The sequence below is a fragment of the Panicum virgatum genome, chromosome 3K, assembly GCF_016808335.1.
Source record: "Panicum virgatum strain AP13 chromosome 3K, P.virgatum_v5, whole genome shotgun sequence".
Taxonomy (NCBI): domain Eukaryota; kingdom Viridiplantae; phylum Streptophyta; class Magnoliopsida; order Poales; family Poaceae; genus Panicum; species Panicum virgatum.
In genome coordinates this window covers 56,779,293-56,799,486 of record NC_053138.1, presented here as the reverse complement: position 1 = coordinate 56,799,486, position 20,194 = coordinate 56,779,293, and the positions used below count along the sequence as shown (strand labels likewise).

Sequence of the window (20,194 nt, the reverse complement as noted above, 5' to 3'; positions counted from 1 at the left end):
CGCGTGGCTTGGCCTCGGGATGTCTCCCGCGGATGCGCCGCTCGCCGCCGACGCCGCTCTCGCCACGGCCCTCCTCGCCACCAAGTCTGAGGCTTCAGCAGCCCAGGAGCGGGTTCACGTGGCTGCCCTTGCTTGGGAGCGTGTGCGCGCCACGGCTGACGCCCTCGCTCTCTGGGTCGCCGAAGCGGAGCACCACCTTCGTGTCTCCTCCGGCCAGCTGCCTGTCGACCCCGAGCACGGCGCCTCTTCCTCCCACCAGGCCCCACCCCCTGGATCTGGACCCCGGCACGACCCGACCGACCCCATGGTCGCCCAGCTCCACCTCCAGGCCGCCGGCATCCAGAACATCCGGGCCCTGGTCACCGTCCTCCTCGACCTCACGTCCTCCTCCTACGGACGCTGGCGGGACCAGGTTCTGCTCGCCCTCCGCCGCTACGCCCTCGACGACCACGTCCTCCTCGACACACCGATCGAGGCGCGGGACGCGGTGTGGCGGTGCCTCGACAGCGTCGCCATGTCCTGGATCTTCAGGACCATATCCCTAGATCTTCATAACCTCGTCAAGACCCACGGCGGCACCACGCGACAGGCCTGGGTGGCGCTCGAGGGGCAATTCCTCGGCAACGCCGAGTTCCGCGCTCTCCGGCTCGACGCCACCTTCCGCACCTTCGAGCAGGGAGACCTCTCCGTTGGTGAGTTCTGCCGGTGGATGAAGGGCATGGCCGATGCTCTTCACGACCTCGGGTATCCGGTGTCCGATCGGGTCTTGGTGCTCAATGTCCTGCGGGGCCTAAGCAGCACCTATGACCACCTGAAGACCTGGATCACCCGCCAGAGGCCCTTCCCCTCCTTCCTGCAGGTCCGGGATGACCTCGCTCTCGAGGAGATCACCAGGGGTCTCGCGCCCGGATCGTCCTCGCCCACCCCCACCGCGCTCGTCGCTGCTCCATCGGCCTCCTCCGCCGCTCCTGCCACCTCGCTCCTTGGTGCTGCTCCCGCCGTGCAGACCGGAGGTGGGGGGGCGTGGACGTCGGCAGCGACGGGGGGGGGGGGGGGGACGGGGTGGTGGTGGCACTGGTGGCCCTGCTTCTGGGCCGGTGCCGGTGGGGGCCGTCGGGGCACGCCGACTCCGTCTCTCGCTCCTGCCCCTGCCCCTGGAGGTACGCCCTACCCATCCTTCAGCAACCCACGGTCAGGGCGCATCTCGATGTGCCCGTTCCAGGGTCCGGGAGGCGTGCCTCGTCCTCAGCTCCAGTCGGCGGCCATGTTCACCGGTGCTGCTCCCTTCTCCGCGCCGTCCTGGACCCCGCCCGCTCAGCCCAGCCAGCAGCCGACCTGGCCTGGGGGGTGGGACCAGGCCGCTCTGGCACAGTCCTTTAGCACCATGGGACTGATACCACCGGTCAGCACCGAGTGGATCGCCGACTCGGGTGCATCCTTCGACACCACCCCTGATGCCGGTATCCTCTCTTCTATCCGATCTCCTCACCCCTCTTGTCCTTCTTCCATCATGGTTGGTGATGGGTCTTGACTTTCCGTCACCACTGTGGGTTCTGCTCCTGGTTCTTTTCGTCTTCCTAATGTCCTTGTTGCACCTCAGATGGTTCACAACCTTCTTTCCATTCGCCAGTTTACTGCTGATAACTCTTATTCCATTTAATTTGACTCTTCTGGTCTTACTGTGAAGGAATCGGCTTCCCGGCGTCTGCTCCTCCGATGTGACAGCCCGGGGCCCCTTTACACTCTTCGGCTTCTTACTTCCGCTGCTCCGCCTTCGACTTCTTCTCTGTCTGCTGCTTTTGCCGTGACGCCTTCTTCCACCACCTGGCATCGCCGGCTTGGATACCCCGGCCGCGACGTTTTGGCTCAGCTCAGTCGTAGTACCGATGTTCCATGTACTAGGACTCCTACTGAGCATCTCTGTCATGCGTGCCAGTTAGGTCGTCATGTTAGACTTCTTTTTTCTTCTTCTTCTTCGCATGCTGTGCATGCCTCTGATCTTGTTCACTGTGACCTGTGGACATCTCCTGTACTCAGCATGTCTGGTTATAAATATTATCTGGTCATGGTGGATGATTTTTCTCATTACTCTTGAACTTTCCCTTTACGCGCCAAGTCTGAGACCTTCCCCACCCTCCTCCACTTCTTTGCCTGGGAGTCCACTCAGTTCGGCCTCACCGTTAAGGCCGTCCAGTGCAACAACGGGCGTGAGTTTGATAACTCCACCCTCCCGTTCCTTCTTCCTCTCTCGGGGTGTTCAGTTGCGCATGTCTTGTCCGTATACCTCTTCTCAGAACGGCAAGGCTGAGCGGATGATTCGCACGACGAACGACGTCGTGCGCACTCTCCTGATCCAGGCCTCTCTGCCCCCGCACTTCTGGGCTGAGAGTCTCCACACCGCCACCTACTTGCTCAACCGTCTTCCGTCCACCGCTTCTCCTGCTCCCACTCCACACCACGCTCTTTTCGGTACCCCTCCTCGCTACGACCACCTTCGGGTCTTTGGGTGTGCGTGTTACCCTAACACCTCCGCCACCGCTTCTCACAAGCTGGCGTCCCGCTCGACTCATTGTGTGTTCCTTAGGTACTCCCCTGACTACAAGGGGTACCGATGCTTTGACCTCACCTCTCGCTGCGTTCTGGTCTCCCGACATGTCGTCTTTGACGAGTCGGATTTCCCGTATTCCACCTCCTCCACACCTTCTCCTGACCCCGAGTTGGATTCACTGTTTGCGACAGACTCGGTGGTTCAGCAACCGTTACTTGTCTGTTCTTTCCCTGCAGGTTTTTCCGGTAAACCGGCACCGCTTCCGGTGATCCCTGCTGCGCCAAGCACGGCCCCGGTGCCCGCGGTCGCGCCACGCGTGGCTCCCGGATCTCCGGTCGTGTCGCGCGCGGACCCAGTGTCTCCTGCTGCGCCACGCGCGGCCCCGGTATCTTCCCCTGCACCTGCGCGGTACGCTCAGCCGGTACAGGTGTACCGGCGTCGTTCGGCGCCGACACCGGCGCCGCCTCCGACTCTGGAGGCTCCTGTGATGCCTACACCGGAGCCATCGCCTCCGCCGCCTCCACCGTCTCCATCTCGAGCCGAGCCGGCGGTGTACCACCCGCCAGTCATCCATCGGGATCCTCGGCATATCTATCCCATGGTGACTCGGAGGATGGCGTCTCAGGCCGCAACTCTCTCCGCCACTGAGGGAGAGCTGCGGGTCTCTCCGGTACCCTCCTCTGTCCGCGACGCCTTGGCGGATCCTCACTGGTGTCGCGTGATGGAAGAGGAGTACGCGGCTCTTCTCGCCAACCAGACGTGGGACCTCGTGCCACGTCCGTCTGGTTGCAATGTGGTGACTGGCAAGTAGATCTGGACGCATAAGCGTCAGGCTAACGGCACACTGGAGCGTTACAAGGCTCACTGGGTTCTTCGGGGGTTCACCCAGCGGCCTGATGTGGACTATGATGAGACATTCAGTCCAGTGGTGAAGCCTGCTACTGTGCGCACGGTCTTCTCGCTTGCGCTCTCGCTCTCGCTCTTGGCCTGTGCACCAGCTGGATGTGAAGAATGCCTTTCTTCACGGCACTCTATCAGAGACAGTCTACTGCTCTCAGCCGGCGGGATTTGTGGACTCCAGTCGTCCGGATATGGTCTGCCGGCTCAACAAGTCTCTCTATGGTCTGAAGCAGGCTCCACGAGCTTGATATTCTCGGTTCACCACATTCTTGCTGACATTGGGGTTCACCGAGGCCAAGTCTGACACGTCTCTCTTCATCTACCGCCGTGGGGATGAGACTGTCTATTTGCCGCTCTATATCGATGACATTGTGCTTACAGCCTCCAGTCAGCAGTTTCTTCAGAGTGTCATCTCCTCTCTACAGCAGGAGTTTGCTATGAAGGATCTTGCTTAGCTCCACCACTTCTTGGGCGTCACTGTTGAGCCTCGCCTGTCTGGTCTTCTCCTTCACCAGCAACAGTACGCACTTGATATTCTGGAGCAAGCTGGGATGACTGATTGCAAGCCCTGCTCCACTCCTGTCGACACTCAGGCGAAGCTGTCTGCTGATCTGGGTGATCCGGTGGCTGATCCTACTGCCTATCGGAGTCTGGCCGGCGCTTTGCAGTACCTCACCTTCACCAGGCCGGACCTCACCTATGCTGTTCAGCAGGTCTGTCTCCATATGCATGATCCTCGGGAGTCACACCTCGCCGCGCTGAAACGTCTCCTCCGCTACGTCCGTGGCACTGTGGACCGCTCGTCCTCTGTTGAGCTGGTTGTCTACACTGACGCTGACTGGGCTGGCTGTCCGGACACTCGCCGCTCCACTTCTGGCTACGCCGTCTTCCTGGGCGGCAACCTGGTCTCCTGGTCGTCCAAGCGGCAGCCGGTTGTCTCCCGCTCCAGTGCCGAGGCGGAGTACTGTGCTGTCGCTAACAGCGGGGCGGAGGCGTCTTGGCTACGACAGCTCTTGGCGGAGCTCCACAGCCCGCTCGCCAAGAGCACGCTCGCCTACTGTGACAACGTCAGCGCCGTGTATCTCTCCAGCAACCCCGTTCAGCATCAGCGGACGAAGCATGTGGAGATCGACCTGCACTTCGTGCGCGACAGAGTCGCCATCGGCGATGTTCGGGTACTCCATGTCCCGACTACTTCCCAGTTTGCCGACATCTTCACCAAGGGACTACCCTCCTCGACCTTCTCGGAGTTTCGCTTCAGCCTCAACGTAGCAGGTGGCTAGTTGTGGCTAGAGGGGTATTTGCCCTTTGTACTCTCTTTGTACTCTTTTCTTGTCCAGTCCTGAACACCACTGTGCCGGTAGTTCAGACTGCGGGGGGAGGGTGTTGACTTTCTTGTTGTCCAGTCTTGAACACCGCTGCGCCGATAGTTCAGACTGCGGGGGGTGTTGGTATATATGTGAGCTCATGTATAGAGGCTCATCTAGAGACCCATATATATGATCTATATATCCCACCCTTCTAGGATTTGGAGTAATACAAGCCATTATTCTCTCCATCAAATACAAATTTGGCAGCACTCCTGCCAGTTTTATGTTTTTTAGAGAAAGATTAGTAAACTTGGTCTGAAGATTGGGGGCAATCCCACGTGGCACAGATGGGCAATGCATAATTCACCTGCTGGACAACACTGACCAGACATAGTTCAGCTTTGTAGTGTAACCAATATATGTAAGAAAAGAAAATTAAAAGTTATGAATCAAAAGAGAAATAAAAAATAAACTTGACAACTGCCCAACGGAATGTTTGCCCACACATGAATTTCAGCCGTTTGTGTGTGTCTCTTCAGCCATGCTTTCCTCCTTTGCAAGCTTTTCTTCATCCCACTTTCCTCCGTCGGCGATGGCTAGTCTACCGACGAACCCCGCGGGAAGATCTCGTCGGGCGGCTTGTGGCTGGACCGACCGGCCGATTTTTCTCGCGCTGGGCGGCTTAAGAAATCGCAGATTTCCACGCTGCCCCTGTTGTTTGTGCTCAAGTTGTCTTTTCGTGAGAGGCGAGGCCTTGACTAATTTTTGACTGATTATTGCAGATGGTTGCTCCATGGAAACAAAGAAAATCGGAGGTAGATGGTTGTTGCAATTTGGTACTCCAATGTGATTGTGATGTGTCCTCGGGTGGACGGGTGAGATATGGCCAATCGAGGCATATTTCTGTCTGTCTTTCTTGTTGACAACTTGACTAGACTTGAATTCCAGGGCCTTATGCAATTTCGCAGCTCTTTCTAATGATTACAGAAATCCTTTCTGCCTTTGAAGATCTGGACAGATTCAATGATCTTGAGATCTGCTTTGGCTCAACTTGTGCACCTTTTTTTTGTTTTGTTTTGTTTTGGGCATGACTGCAAAGTGCAAAGTGCAAAAGTAGATAGCGATTGTTGGTAAGACGTATGTGACATGACCATATTCAGGTGCTTTTCTCTCCTCTATGCAGCTTGTTGTCTCCATGAATTTCTTGCTCATGTCTTCTTGACAATAAGCATGCAAGAGGTGTGGATGCTTCGCGGGTGCGTGCTGTCTCCAATGGAACCTCAGCAAACTGAAGGGGCGAGATGTCATGTTGTAGCCAGTAGGTCCTCATCAGTGGTAGCTTGGTTTGGGTTTTCAAATGGTATCTTGTGTTGAAAACTTCCCGAACCTGCCCCTTTGGCCGTCTCTTATACCTGCTAGGCTGTTTCCGCATTGTTTAGATTATTGGGAACTTGAACTGATTAGTATGAACAGTCTGACTTAATATTCTAAAGCTAACCAAAGCAACCACTCCCATGTTTGAATTATATTTTGGGTCAGCAGTGTTCATATGGTCATATCTGTACACAGGAAGCACCTTAATTGACTGATTTGAGTTGGAGGTTTAACTAATCATAGATTACCTCAAGCTATCTTGCTCTTAACCTGTGACTTTATTTATTTATATGAAGTTTCCATGTCCTATCCCTAATCTTTTTGGTACTAATAACTTAGGCAGATGAGTTGTTCCGTTTGTCTTCTCCATTCTCTTAATTATCTGAAGGATATACATATCTCTCCTCATTAGGTGGCTTAGCTAAAGGCCACACATTTTTCAGCTTTTTCTTTCTTGACTAATTGACTGATGTTGCAGTGTGGGTGATTCACACTTTCTTCACACTTGCATTCTTGATAATTTGACTAATCTTGAAATGCTATTTGTGCACCAACAAAAAGTTGTTGATGAGTACACCTTAGCAGGCTTACTTGCGCACTTTTTTTTTTTTGGTCCTGCTACCCTCCTTCAGTCATTTTTCCTCTTTGTACATGTGCAGTTGACTTATTAAGTATGTATAAGAGGCTTCAAACTTGAAAGTTGCCCAGACACAAGCACTGGCACCCAGAAGCAGGGAGGCAAGGCAGATGATGGAAGCTGTTGTATGTTCATCACATGGAGCCATGGGCTCCCTGCTATGGAAGCTGGGCGCCTTGCTCTCTGATGAATACAGGCTTCTTACAAGAGTGAAGGCAGATATAACGCTCCTTAAAGATGAGCTGGAGAGTATGCATGCTTTCCTCAAGAAGATGTCGGAGGTGGAGGACCCCGACGTCTGTCCAAGTGCTGGATGAAGGAGGTGCGGGAGCTGTCCTACGACATTGAAGACATCATTGACAGTTTTATGTTCTCCCTTGGTTGTGAGTCCAACAGCAAGCCCATAGGCTTCAAGGGGTTTGTTGGGAGGTGCTTGAGCTTGTTCACAGATGCCAAGACACGCCATTGGATTGCCAAGAAGATCCAACGTCTCAAAGTCCATGTTATAGAGGCCAGCAATCGGCGTCAGAGGTACAAGGTTGAAGATGCTTTCCCCAGACCGAGTAGGATAAGCATAGACCCTCGCTTGCCGGCATTTTACACCGAGACAACAAGGCTTGTTGGCATTGATGGCCCAAGGGACAAACTTATCAAGTTGCTAACAGAAGGACATGGCACGGTGGCACAGCTTAATGTGGTTTCCATTGTTGGATTTGGAGGGCTTGGGAAGACTACTCTTGCTAATGAAGTGTACCAAAAGCTTGAAGGGCGATTCGACTATAGAGCTTTTGTGTCAGTGTCACAAAAACCTGACATGAAGAAGCTATTGAGGAATATACTATGCCAGTACAGTTGTCGAGAGTTTGGCAGCAACGAAGCATGGGATGAGCAGCAACTAATCAACACAATAAGACATTTCCTCAAGGATAAGAGGTATGGAGATATCTTTTCGTGACAATATTGCTTTCAACGAATTTTGTGTGCCTATTAAATTTCCTGCAGCTTCAGCCGCACATGTTTAACTTGTGCAAATTCATGGTAGGTACTTTATTGTAATCGATGATATATGGAGCACATCAGCATGGAGAACTATCAGATGTGCTTTTCCTGATAACAATTGTTCTAGTAGCATATTGACAACTACTCATGGAGAACTATCAGATGTGCTTTTCCTGATAACAATTGTTCTAGTAGCATATTGACAACTACTCGCATCATCGCAGTTGCCAAATATTGTTGCTCTCCTCACCATGACCATGTGTATGAACTGAAGCCTCTCGGAGAAACTCATTCTAAGAGTTTATTCTTTAAAAGAATTTTTGGCTCTGAAGATATGTGTCCACTTCATCTGAAAGAAGTTTCCAATAAAATTTTGAAAAAATAAAGTGGTTTGCCATTAGCAATCATAACAATAGCTAGTTTATTGGCTACTAAAGCTAGAACAAAAGAAGAATGGGAGAAGATATGGAAGTCTATTGGTTCGGTACTTGAAAAAGATACAGACATGGAAGAGATGAGAAAGATATTATCCCTTAGTTACAATGATCTCCCCTACCATTTGAAAACATGCTTGTTATATCTAAGTTTGTTTCCTGAAGATTATGAGATCAAGAGGGACCAATTAGTAAGAAGATGGATTGCTGAAGGTTTTATCACTATAGAAGGCGGGACAGGACATGGAGGAAATAGGAGAATGCTATTTCAATGATCTTATAAACAGGAGCATGATCCAGCCAGTTGGAATCCAGTATGATGGTCGAGCTGATGCTTGTCGTGTCCATGATATGATTCTTGACCTCATCATATCCAAATCAGTTGAGGAAAACTTTGTAACCTTATGTGGTGACCAAAATCACAAGTTGGTGCCACAAGTTAAGGTTCGGCTATCCCTCAACCATTATGCCCGAGATGATATTATCGTGCCAACAAATATGATTGTTTCTAATGTCCGATCTCTCACTATCTTTGGACATTCTGAGAATATGCCTTGTCTTTCCAGCTTTCAACTGTTGAGAGTGTTAGATCTAGAAAATAGAGTGGTGTTGGAATACAATTATCTTAAGCACATAGATAAGCTTTCTCATTTGAGGTACCTGCGACTCAATTCAAGAAGAATAACTGCACTTCCTGAACAAATAGGAGAACTAAAAAATTTGCAGACCTTAGATTTGAGATGGACAAGGATTCAAAGATTGCCAGAAAGTATTGTTCTCCTACAACAGTTAACATGCTTATTGGTTAACAGTTTATAATTGCCTGAAGGAATTGGAAATATGCAAGCTCTACGGGAATTATCAGAGATTGAAATCAATTGTCATACATCAGTATCTTCTTTGCTGGAACTGGGCAGTTTAACTAATCTAAGAATTCTTGGGCTAAATTGGTGCATCATTGACACAAATTATGCAATGAAAACCTATGCAGAAAATTTGGTCACATCCCTCTGCAAATTAGGGACGCTCAATCTTCGCTCAATACAAATCCAGAGTTGCCATAGGTGCTCCCTTGATTTCCTACAGGATTCTTGGTCCCCTCCTCCTCGCCACCTCCAGAAATTTGATATGTCCATAGATTACTATTTCCCCAGAATCCCGAACTGGATGGAATCACTGGAGTACCTCACTTACCTAGACATATATCTTAGTCCAGTGGATGAGGAATCGTTTCGAACCCTTGGGGATCTGCCCAGTCTGTTATTTCTCTGGATATCCTCAAATGCAGTAAAGCCTACAGAATGGGTCATTATAAGCAGTGATGGATTCCATTGTCTGAAGGAGTTCTACTTCTCCTGTTGGGAAATCGGTACAGGGCTGACTTTTGAACCAGGAGCGATGCCAATGCTTGAAAAACTCCGGGTTCCATTTAATGCACATGGCGTGTGCTCTTTGCATGGTGTTCTGGATTTTGGAATCCAGCACCTCTCTTCCCTAAAGCATCTCCAAGTTGAGATTGTTTGTCATGGTGCGAGGCTTAAGGAGGTCGAAGCCTTGGAAGAAGCTGTCAAGAATGCAGCCACTGACCTTTCTGACGAGCTCTCGCTTGAAGTAAGAAGGTGGGACGAAGATGAGATCTTGAAGGACTTGGAGCATAAACTGGCAGAAGAAGGGTTCGATTCTTACCTTGAACCATAACTCAATGCTGAGGTTTGATTTTCTTCTCTTAATCACAAGTATGCACAAGCATTTTCATCTTACTAGCATATTTTATGGGTACTACCGAGTCCAGCGCTGTAGGACAATCATGCAAACAAATTAGAGGCTTTCGCGTACTTTTAAAATCCTGTAGACAGATACATCTGTAGTGTCATGGTCATAGACACTCCAGTAGCTACTGAGGGAACCGTCCTGTTCTGAGATTAGCTGTCCAGTCCAGTTCAGTAATTACCATTTGTTTTGCTTTTTTGAAGTTTGGAATTTGGAATGTGTACTGGATGCAACTGTAAGCATTTAACACACCGTGGAGTGGCTCGTTGCCTCTGGTTTTTTGTAACCCTGCTCCTGTGACTGTTTTGCCCTAAGATCATCAAGCACTCCCTAATTGCTTGGTCATTTAAATTTGAATATTTTTCGGAGATTCTTGTCTAATTGCTTGGTCCACAGATCCTTAATAATTCAATAATATGCACAAGTACTGCGAATCAAAATATCAATGATGCAATTCCTTCCATTCTAAGCTGTGGTCCTTACGGAAACCTCGTAATGACTTATGCTTTCAGGTGCTTCCATTCTACGCCAAGATGGAAGGCTCTGCTCGGGTCAAACAAGCAAGAGCTGATGGACGGATGCATTGGAGTTGAAGGGGAGACAACCTCCCAAGATTGGATGGAGCAACTCATTTTCTGCGAGAATCTCAAGTTTGGAAGCGTCACCTGGGGATCAATCCCGGCGGAGATCAGTCGCTGCGGAGGATGCTACAGTGCTGGGGAACCAGTAGTCCTCGACACAGGAGTGTTGGGCTTGGTGTTGAGGCTGTTGAGACCTTTTTGGCCGATCATGTTGATCGTGACCCTGCTTTTCAGCTGATGGACCTAGAATGCATTGAACTTGTACTGCAATACTTCGAACATTTGTAGGCTTTGTTCTGGCAATAAAGCAGGGAACCTTTCTTGTAAAAAAAAACCTCTCTCCATAAGGCTGTTGAGACCTGTAAATGCATAAGATGGTGTGAAAAAGGTCATGAGAGCAGAGATAATGTGAAAGTGGCAAGTGGGCCTAATACTCTGTTTTTTTTCGAAAAAGGATATCCCTGCTTTTATAAAGCATAAAACAAAGTCACGCTGGGATTTCCAGAACCTAATACTCCATTTTTACGGTGCCAAGTCAACTGAATGGTGTGTTTTTTTTTTATCAGAACTGAACGATGTATTTTTTGTTTGTTTTTTTAGAGTAACTGCACGATGTATTGTTAGAACTGGGAATATTGTTAGAATTATAACTGGTGCCTAATAATGGAACAAGCCTTCTTGGTAATGATGATGTCGGCCCAGCTCAATAATGAAACAAGCCTTCTTGCGTGGTAGCGGTTGGCGGCCCGGCCCACCTCATCACAGCGGAGGCCTTCTTCACCTCTCCATCTCCAGCAGCCCAGCAACAGCAAGCAGGTCCCCCTCAAAAAAAAAAAAAAGCAACTGCAAGCAGGTGGGCGGCCGCACGCACGCACGCAACTGGAACTGGAAGCCGAGCCCGACTCGAGCCGACGAGGAGAGCTCGCGAGGCGGCGGAGAGGAGAGAGGAAACCCCCGGGAGAGGGAGGGAGGAACCGAAGGGCGGCGGCGGCGGCGGCGGGGGGCCAAGATGGTGAAGGCGCGGATGACGACGACGGACGTGGCGGCGGAGGTCAAGTGCCTCCGCCGCCTCATCGGCATGCGCCTCGCCAACGTCTACGACATCACCCCCAAGGTTTGTCGGCTCCCAGTGCGCCGCCTCCCCTCTCCTTCGCTAACGCCGTCGCGCGGGTGGCTGCGCGGCGAACCCTAGCCGCTGCCGATGCCCGCGTGGCGGCGGGTGGTTGGGTTGACTGGTAGCCCGCGATCGGGTGGGGGGAGCTTCGCCTTGGGCCGCGGCCGCCATCTGCGGAGGCGATTTAGGACTGCATTTGGACCTGCTCGGATTGGTTTCGCGTATGTAGGAGTATGCTCGAGCCGTGGTTTGGCGCTGGGGATGACCTTGTTTTAGCTAAGTTTAGCGTGGCCGCTCAGGGCATACAACCTCCTAGTTTGATTGGCAGATGGTGATTCCTTGTGCTGTGAGATTGCCTGTGGTGACTTTTTCAATAGTTTGATGTAGCTGGTGCGTCCTCCTGCTCGTAGAATTTGGCACAAATAATAGATTATGATGTGGGCTTTCAGCTTTGGCTCTTGATTCGCATTTTGGGCGCACTTTGGTAGGATACAAGGTCCTTGCGGTTGCTTGTCTGGTATTTTGTGAGGACCAACAGGGTGGTTCTCAACAGTCGTGTGGTTTGAATTGAGGCTTAGCTGCCTAAATTCTTTGAACCATTCGGAAACCTATGTATTATCCATTTTTTCCCCCACCATGGGCATAGCCTGAATTTCATTACTGTAAAGGAACGAAATTACAATGCTTCTAGGTTCAGCCCCGGGAGGGGGGTGGGGGGCAGGTTCGGTGAAGTCATTCTCTCACGCTGTGTAACTATGTGGTACCTCCTTCCCAAAATACAAGTCATTCTAGGACTTCTATTACAGATTAACAAGAAGGCAAAATGATCACGTTTGCTCCCTATTTATTACCCATATTTGGCACTAATGGTTTCTTGCATGCACATGCACTAATAGGGTAAGATGACTTGTTTTCGGGACAAATTTTGAATCCTATAATGACTTGTTTTTTGGGGCATAGGGAGTACACATTTCCTATATGATACTAGTACATCAGTAATTTTGCTAACCTTGCATCTTTTCTGCACTTGGACAGACATATCTTTTCAAGCTGATGAACAGCAGTGGAGTTACTGAATCAGGGGAAAGCGAGAGGGTTTTATTGCTCATGGAGAGCGGTGTCAGGTTCCACACCACCCAATATGTCCGGTGAGTTGCTACGCACTACCATCCATTGATGTTATATCGTTACCTTGTTCTGGAACATTAATGTCTAGACCCCACATCTATGTATTTCTGCAGTGATAAGAGTACTACGCCATCAGGTTTCACTCTGAAACTACGAAAGCACATTCGTAACAAGAGGCTTGAAGATGTCCGTATGCTCGGATATGACAGGGTATTGCTCCAGTGCTCTTCTTCTCAGATAAACATTTCAAGTCAACAGCTCTGTATTGTTGTTGGTTGGGCCATTTAATGAGTCCCTTGTTTTTCTTATGCAGATTATCCTTTTTCAATTCGGGCTTGGCAGTAATGCACATTTTATAATTCTGGAGCTATATGCACAAGGAAACATCCTTCTTACAGACTCAGAATACACAGTGATGACACTACTTCGTTCTCACAGGTCATTGTTTGATTTGTGCAGTATTAGTTTAGTACACTGTACTTAGTATGCACCATTGCAGGCTCTGTTGGACAATAAAATATCAATTACTCTATACAACATGCAATCCAAGGATGTCTTTGCTTTCATGTGCTGTGCTTATTTTTTCCATTTTCTACATGAATCACAGAGATGACAACAAAGGACTGGCCATCATGTCACGTCATCGCTATCCCGTTGAAGCTTGCCGTGTTTTTGAGAGGACTGACTTTGCAAAGTTGAAGGACACGTTGACAATGTCTGACAATGTTGATAATAATGAACCTTCTGAAATCACATCTGGATCAACTGATGCTCAGGAACCTTCATCCACCAATGATGGAGTGTCTGTAACTGAAATATCTGAAAAACCACTGAGTAGAAAAGAAAAGAGGGCTGCTGCAAAAGCTAAACATCTTGGTTCAGATGCAAAAGCCAATAATGGTGCTCAATCAAATAAAGCTACTCTGAAGACAATTCTTGGCGAGGCATTGGCTTATGGCCCTGCACTAGCAGAGCATATCATATTGGATGCCGGGTTGGTTCCAAGTACAAAGGTCGGGAAAGATCCAGGGAGCACTACTGATGACAGCACTATTCAGGCTCTAATGGAATCTATTACAAGGTTTGAGGACTGGCTTGAAGATGTTATATCTGGCCAAAGGATTCCTGAGGGTTTCATTCTCATGCAGAATAAGATGACTGCAAAGAAGAACCTCACACCCTCGGAAGGTGATTTAACTAATCAGAAGGTCTGTATTTTATCCTTGCTTCAGTACTGTTGAAATGTCTGTTGTCCCACATATTGTCCCACTTTTATGTTATCATGGATTGATGCAAAGTATGGATAATAATTATTTTGAGTTCTTGTGTGCAGATATATGATGATTATTGCCCTATTCTACTGAATCAATTTAAGTCAAGGGAATATGATGAATTTGCAACATTTGATGCTGCACTAGACGAGTTCTACAGCAAAATAGAAAGTCAAAAGGTGAACCAACAGCAAAAGGCAAAAGAGGAATCTGCTGCTCAGAGGCTGAATAAAATAAAATTGGATCAAGTAATGTACTTACTTTTATGTTTTATATTGCATATTTACAATTGCATTTTTCATAGTTTTTGTTTCCACTGGAGGGGTTTTCTTATCTTAATTTAGAATGCAACATAATAGTTGTTCTGATAGTCCATCCTTCTGCTCTGCCATGCAGGAGAATCGTGTACATATATTGAGAAAGGAAGTGGACCATTGTGTCAAAATGGCAGAACTTATTGAGTACAATTTAGAGGATGTGGATGCAGCAATTTTGGCTGTTCGTGTTTCTCTTGCGAATGAAATGAGTTGGGAAGCTCTTACTCGTATGATTAAAGAGGAGAGAAAGGCTGGAAACCCAGTAGCAGGACTTATTGATAAGCTAAATTTTGAAAGAAATTGCATCACCCTACTCTTGAGCAATAATCTTGATGACATGGACGATGATGAGAAAACTGCACCTGTGGAGAAGGTATGTTGCATAAGTTACTAGCTTGTCTCCATGGATGTTGTCTGTATTATGGAACATTTTTTTTTTCATTCTGAAACATGTTGACACCTTTGGTTTTATGGTTCTTTGGACTTAATGTTCCTGGGATGAGCTACATTCTATACTGATCACTGGCTCTTTGGTTTCCCCCACTTTGCAATATTCATTTATTATGCATTCCGTACATAGATTTATATTTGACTCTTGCTTTTTTTTTCTCTCTTTCCTTTCTGGAGGAGTCAAAATTTCTTACCTTTTCTTTTTCTCAGAAAGCCCTATAAAGTACTTTTACTTTGTCAAGCGCCACCCATCCACATGAACCCCATTGTGCTTTACCTGTCACTATTTCATGCTGCCTCACAAACTCACAATGAAATTTTGGTCTTGTTACATGTACCTATATTTCACTATCAATATCTTCACATTTTTTACCTATCAACGTTAACAACAACAACAACATAGTCTTTTTTCCCAAGCAAGTTGGGGTAGGCTAGAGATGAAACCCGAAAGAAATAAGTTCAAGGTTCAGGCACATTGATAGCTAGTCTCCAAGCGCTCCTATCCAAAGCTATCTCTTTAGAGATATTCCAATCCTTAAGGTCTCTCTTAACCGACTCATCCCACGTCAGTTTAGGTCTACCTCTACCCCTCTTTACATTATCGACCCGCTCAAGAACCCCATTACGCACCAGCGCCTCAGGAGGCCTTCGTTGGACATGTCCAAACCATCTCAGCCGATGCTGGGTAAGTTTCTCCTCAATTGGTGCCACTCCGACCCTATCCCGAATAACTTCGTTCCGGACTCTATCCCTCCTTGTGTGCCCGCAAAACCACTGCAACATCCGCATCTCTGCTACACTCAGTTGCTGGACATGTCGCCTTTTTGTAGGCCAACATTCAGCACCGTATAGCATCGCCGGACGAATTGCTGTCCTATAGAATTTGCCTTTTAGCTTTTGTGGCACCCTCTTGTCATAAAGGATGCCAGAAGCTTGCCGCCATTTCAACCAGCCAGCTGAAATTCTATGCCTAACATCTTCATCAATGCCACCATCCTTTTGTAGCACCGATCCTAAATACCGAAAAGTATCCTTCTGAACCACCACTTGTCCATCTAGACTAACGTCTCCCCCCTCATGCCTAGCCGCGCTGAAATCGCACATCATGTACTCGGTCTTGGTCCTACTAAGTCTGAACCCTTTCTACTCTAACGTGCGTCTCCACAGCTTTAACTTCCTATTAACCCCTGCCCTACTCTCGTCAACTAGCACCACATCATCAGCAAAGAGCATACACCAAGGGATCTCACCTTGTATATCCCTTGTGACCTCATCCATCACTAAAGCAAATAAATAAGGGCTCAATGCTGACCCCTGGTGTAGGCCTATGTTAATAGGAAAGTCAGTGGTGTTGCCATCACATGTCCGGACAAACGTCGTCGCATCCTTGTACATATCCTATCAACGTTATATTACCTTTTTCGTTCTTGTAGGTAGAGGTTGATATATCACTTTCTGCACATGCAAATGCAAGACGGTGGTATGAAATGAAGAAGAAACAAGAAAGCAAACAAGAGAAGACGATCACAGCTCACGAGAAAGCATTCAAAGCAGCTGAGAAGAAGACACATCTTCAACTTGCTCAGGTACCTTTGATAACATAACAGTAGACTTGTATTCATGGTTGTTAAAGCGGTATGTCTAGGCAAGTTGCTTAGTCTTTACATGCTAAAGATAGGCTATACAGTGATGCCTTGAGGCCTTTTGTACGATGGGATCATGGCTGCTCCTGTGTGTGGCCGTGCCTACCTCCTGGATGTAAAAGGCTTATGTGTTGGGCCTTACCATTGGCCTGCTTGGTCCAGGTTTTAGGTTTTTGGGGATTGTTAATTCGTGTATGATCATTAATCAAGTCTTATATCCTATATGTTTGTCTTGAGAAACTGTCACAAGTCATTTGGCTTTTTTTTTCTTTGATAGCAGAGGCATAATTCATAAGAAAGGTCGATAATTCAATGGAAGGCTTTTACCTGTTCTTGGAACAAATTATTTTGTTTTTGCTTTATTGAGATGGTGGCATATGTTTGCTGTCATTGTTTCTAGAAATTCACTTAGTTTATTGTCCTGTTACTGTTCAGTTATAAACATAACTTTCATATCTGGACATTTTAGGAAAAAACTGTAGCTGCGATCACTCATATGCGCAAAGTGCACTGGTTTGAAAAGTTCAATTGGTTCATCAGCAGTGAAAATTACCTGATTATAAGTGGCCGAGATGCTCAGCAAAATGAGTTGATTGTCAAGCGCTATATGTCTAAAGGAGATCTGTAAGTACCCATATATGTACTGTAATATGTAAACAATGTCAATGCATTTTTCCCTCAGTTTGTCATATTTCACAGTTGGTAATAGAAAACATTTTATGTTTATAATGCCTCATAAGTTTTGTGGTGCTATCAAATGTTCATTTTTGTTCCATGAATTTCTCATAGAAGCTGCTGGTTGATTTTTTATGTGTAATAGGTATGTGCATGCTGAGTTACATGGAGCTTCCAGTACTATAATCAAGAATCACAAACCTGACACTCCTATTCCACCATTAACACTAAACCAAGCAGGATGCTTCACTGTAAGTTCAAGATTGACTCTAAACATTTTACTGCAATAACTTCAAAATGTCAGTGCTCATATGATCCTGGGTCTCTGTTGCAGGTTTGCCACAGCAAAGCATGGGATTCAAAAATTGTTACAAGTGCTTGGTGGGTGTATCCACATCAAGTTAGCAAGACAGCTCCTACTGGCGAGTACCTTACTGTTGGTAGTTTTATGATCCGTGGCAAGAAAAATTTTCTCCCACCTCACCCTCTCGTTATGGGCTTCGGTATCCTCTTCCGTTTGGACGAGAGCTCCTTGGCAGCTCATCTAAACGAAAGGAGGGTTAAAGGTGAAGATGAGGCTCTCCAAGAAATTGAAGCAGAGTCTCGTATGAAGCAAAGTAGCCCTCAATCTGATGAGGACATTGCTAGTGAAAATGGTTCCGACAAGGAAACACATGAAGATGAATCAAGCAGGGAAAATACAAATATTGACCTAACTAATAATCTTGGTCTTTCTGATCTGTCTACTGATATTGGTACTGTCACCTCTCCTGAAATACTTGCTGAAACCCAAGTTGAGGAGAACTTGGACAATGGGAATTCCAGTTCAAAGGAAGAAACTGGCGATGCTTCTGTTTCATCAGAACTTGCTGATCTGCTTGATAAGACTCTTGGTCTTGGCCCTACCAAGGTGTCAGGTAAAAGCTCTTTGATCACAAGCATCCCTTCCAGTTTAGCAGAAGACAATGATGATCTTGAAGTGAAAAAACCAGCAGTAAGAGACAAACCATACATATCAAAAGCAGAGAGAAGGAAACTGAAGAAGGGCCAGTCAACTGGTGAAACTGCTACTTATTCCCAATATGGTGAAGCTGTAGAAACACCAGGTGCTTCGCAGCAAGAAAAAGGAAAGGCAAACACAAAGGCTGGTTCCTATGTAAGTGAGCCAGGTACTTCACAGCAAGGGAAAGGAAAGGCAAACACAAAGGCTACTGGTTCTAAAGTGAGTCAGCCAGGTAGTTCACAGCAAGAAAAGGGCAAGGGAAGCACACAGGCTGCTAATCCTAAAGTAAGTCGCGGACAGAAAGGCAAGCTTAAGAAGATTAAAGAGAAGTATGCAGAGCAGGATGAAGAAGAAAGGGAAATTCGTATGGCATTGCTTGCGGTAATAATTTATCATCTGTCTTCTTTTCTATTATGTTGTCCCTTCCCTTTTGTACATCAAGTTTTAACATTTTCCCTCATACCTGAAGTCATCTGGCAAACCTTTGCGAAAGGACAAGCCTTCACAAGATGAAGAAACCACTGCTAAAGAATCAAAGCCATCAGCTGGTACTTTGACATTTTCCTCTCATTTTCAGGGTTTTACTTGTAGCATGAGATAACTCGTTGCCTGGATAGTGATTAGTGATTAGTATTCATTGTTTCTTCTACCCTGCACAGTAGCAGCTTCTCCAGAATACTCTGATGATCAGTCTGCTTATAGTTGACTTTGCTTATTTGAGATAGTACTCTTAGTTTGCTTGATAATGTTTTCTTCCATGTTAAACTAGAAAATGAAAATTTTAATGTGAAGTATCACCTTCCATGTTTGGCAGTTCAAAATTTTTACTCCTTTTGCTCTTACAGGTGAAGATGACTCATCAAAAATCTGTTATAAATGCAAAAAAGCTGGACATCTTTCTCGTGATTGCCCAGAAAGTACATCTGAGGCGGACCGAAATGACATCAGCAATAGTAGAAGCAGGGATGGTATTGGTGCAAGTATTGCTCCTGCTGGTGGAAACAGTGCCATGGACGAAGACGATGTTCAAGAGATTGGCGACGAAGAGAAAGAAAAGCTGATTGATTTGGACTACTTAACTGGAAACCCATTACCAAGTGATATTTTGCTCTATGCTGTACCTGTGTGCGCCCCTTACAACGCATTGCAGACATACAAATATCGTGTAAAGATTACTCCCGGCACAGCAAAGAAAGGAAAAGGTATGTCAGGCTACGAACTCTATTTAGCTTCACATTTTGCTTTTCATGTTTTTTCCCCAGATATTACCCTGATACCCGAGTTTGTTACTTTCAGCTGCCAAAACCGCTATGAGCTTGTTCCTGCACACTCCTGACGCAACCAACCGTGAGAAGGAGCTGATGAAGGCATGCACAGACTCTGAATTGGTTGCTGCTATTGTTGGGAATGCCAAGATCACAGCACCGGGCCTCACTCAGTTGAAGCAGAAACAGAAACAGATGGGGAAGAAGTCTGCAAAACAGAAATAATGTGGAATCGCCTTGACCAAAAAGCTGAAGTCTTGATACATCCCTGATCTGCGAAGATATACAAATTTTGTGATTTGTTACTTGAGTCACGCCTAGCTATCTCAATAGAAGCGTTTGTGAAGTGTAGGCATGCCTTTGGCATCGAGACTTGAGAGGGATGCCGACAGAGGCAGCAGCAGGTGTATAGGACCAAATTGCACGTATATGATACACTGGCAGCTGATTGCCAATTTGCTGTTTACCTGGGAGTATATGGCTAAAAAAGTTTGTAAATTCCATTTAAAAGTCGCCTATTATATATTTTGTTCGTGATGCTTCTATATGAATTCGGTGAAGCATCTCTACTTTTATGACTTCAATGAAGCATCTATTTGGCTTTGAGAGGCCGGGATGCAAATGCTAGTATGTGACTTAGACTGGCAAGCATATATATGACCGAATTGAACGTTTATGACAGCAATCTGGGTGCCATGTTTCTGTTTCTTTTCTGGGAAGTTCTGTTCTTACGTAGATCTTTTAAAAAAGTCATTTGTTTCATTTCAATGTCGCC

The 20,194-nt window shown here is 47.0% G+C and overlaps 1 protein-coding gene and 1 pseudogene across 1 annotated transcript; both read left to right on the top strand.

Annotated features, from left to right (window-relative positions):
• The first annotated feature begins 5,226 nt into the window (after positions 1 to 5,226).
• Positions 5,227 to 8,099, top strand: LOC120699810 (annotated as a pseudogene).
• A 3,318-nt stretch (positions 8,100 to 11,417) lies between these two features.
• On the top strand, positions 11,418 to 20,074 carry LOC120699808 (nuclear export mediator factor NEMF-like). Its single transcript, XM_039983887.1, has 14 exons — positions 11,418 to 11,667; positions 12,703 to 12,815; positions 12,909 to 13,005; positions 13,109 to 13,233; positions 13,403 to 14,003; positions 14,129 to 14,314; positions 14,463 to 14,756; positions 16,267 to 16,419; positions 16,946 to 17,100; positions 17,297 to 17,402; positions 17,486 to 18,535; positions 18,624 to 18,702; positions 19,000 to 19,356; positions 19,451 to 20,074. The coding sequence occupies exons 1-14, from the start codon at positions 11,563 to 11,565 to the stop codon at positions 19,642 to 19,644; spliced, it is 3,615 nt and encodes a 1,204-aa protein (XP_039839821.1). The 5' UTR covers positions 11,418 to 11,562; the 3' UTR covers positions 19,645 to 20,074.
• Positions 20,075 to 20,194: the final 120 nt, after the last annotated feature.

What these genes read in the sequence shown, in the direction of transcription:
- LOC120699808 (XM_039983887.1), top strand. Translation starts at nt 11,563, where the DNA reads ATGGTGAAGGCGCGGATGACGACGACGGACGTGGCGGCGGAGGTCAAG. An exon ending in CACATCTTCAACTTGCTCAG is followed by an intron (nt 16,420 to 16,945) that starts GTACCTTTGATA and finishes TGGACATTTTAG; the next exon opens with GAAAAAACTGTAGCTGCGAT. An exon ending in TATATGTCTAAAGGAGATCT is followed by an intron (nt 17,101 to 17,296) that starts GTAAGTACCCAT and finishes TATGTGTAATAG; the next exon opens with GTATGTGCATGCTGAGTTAC.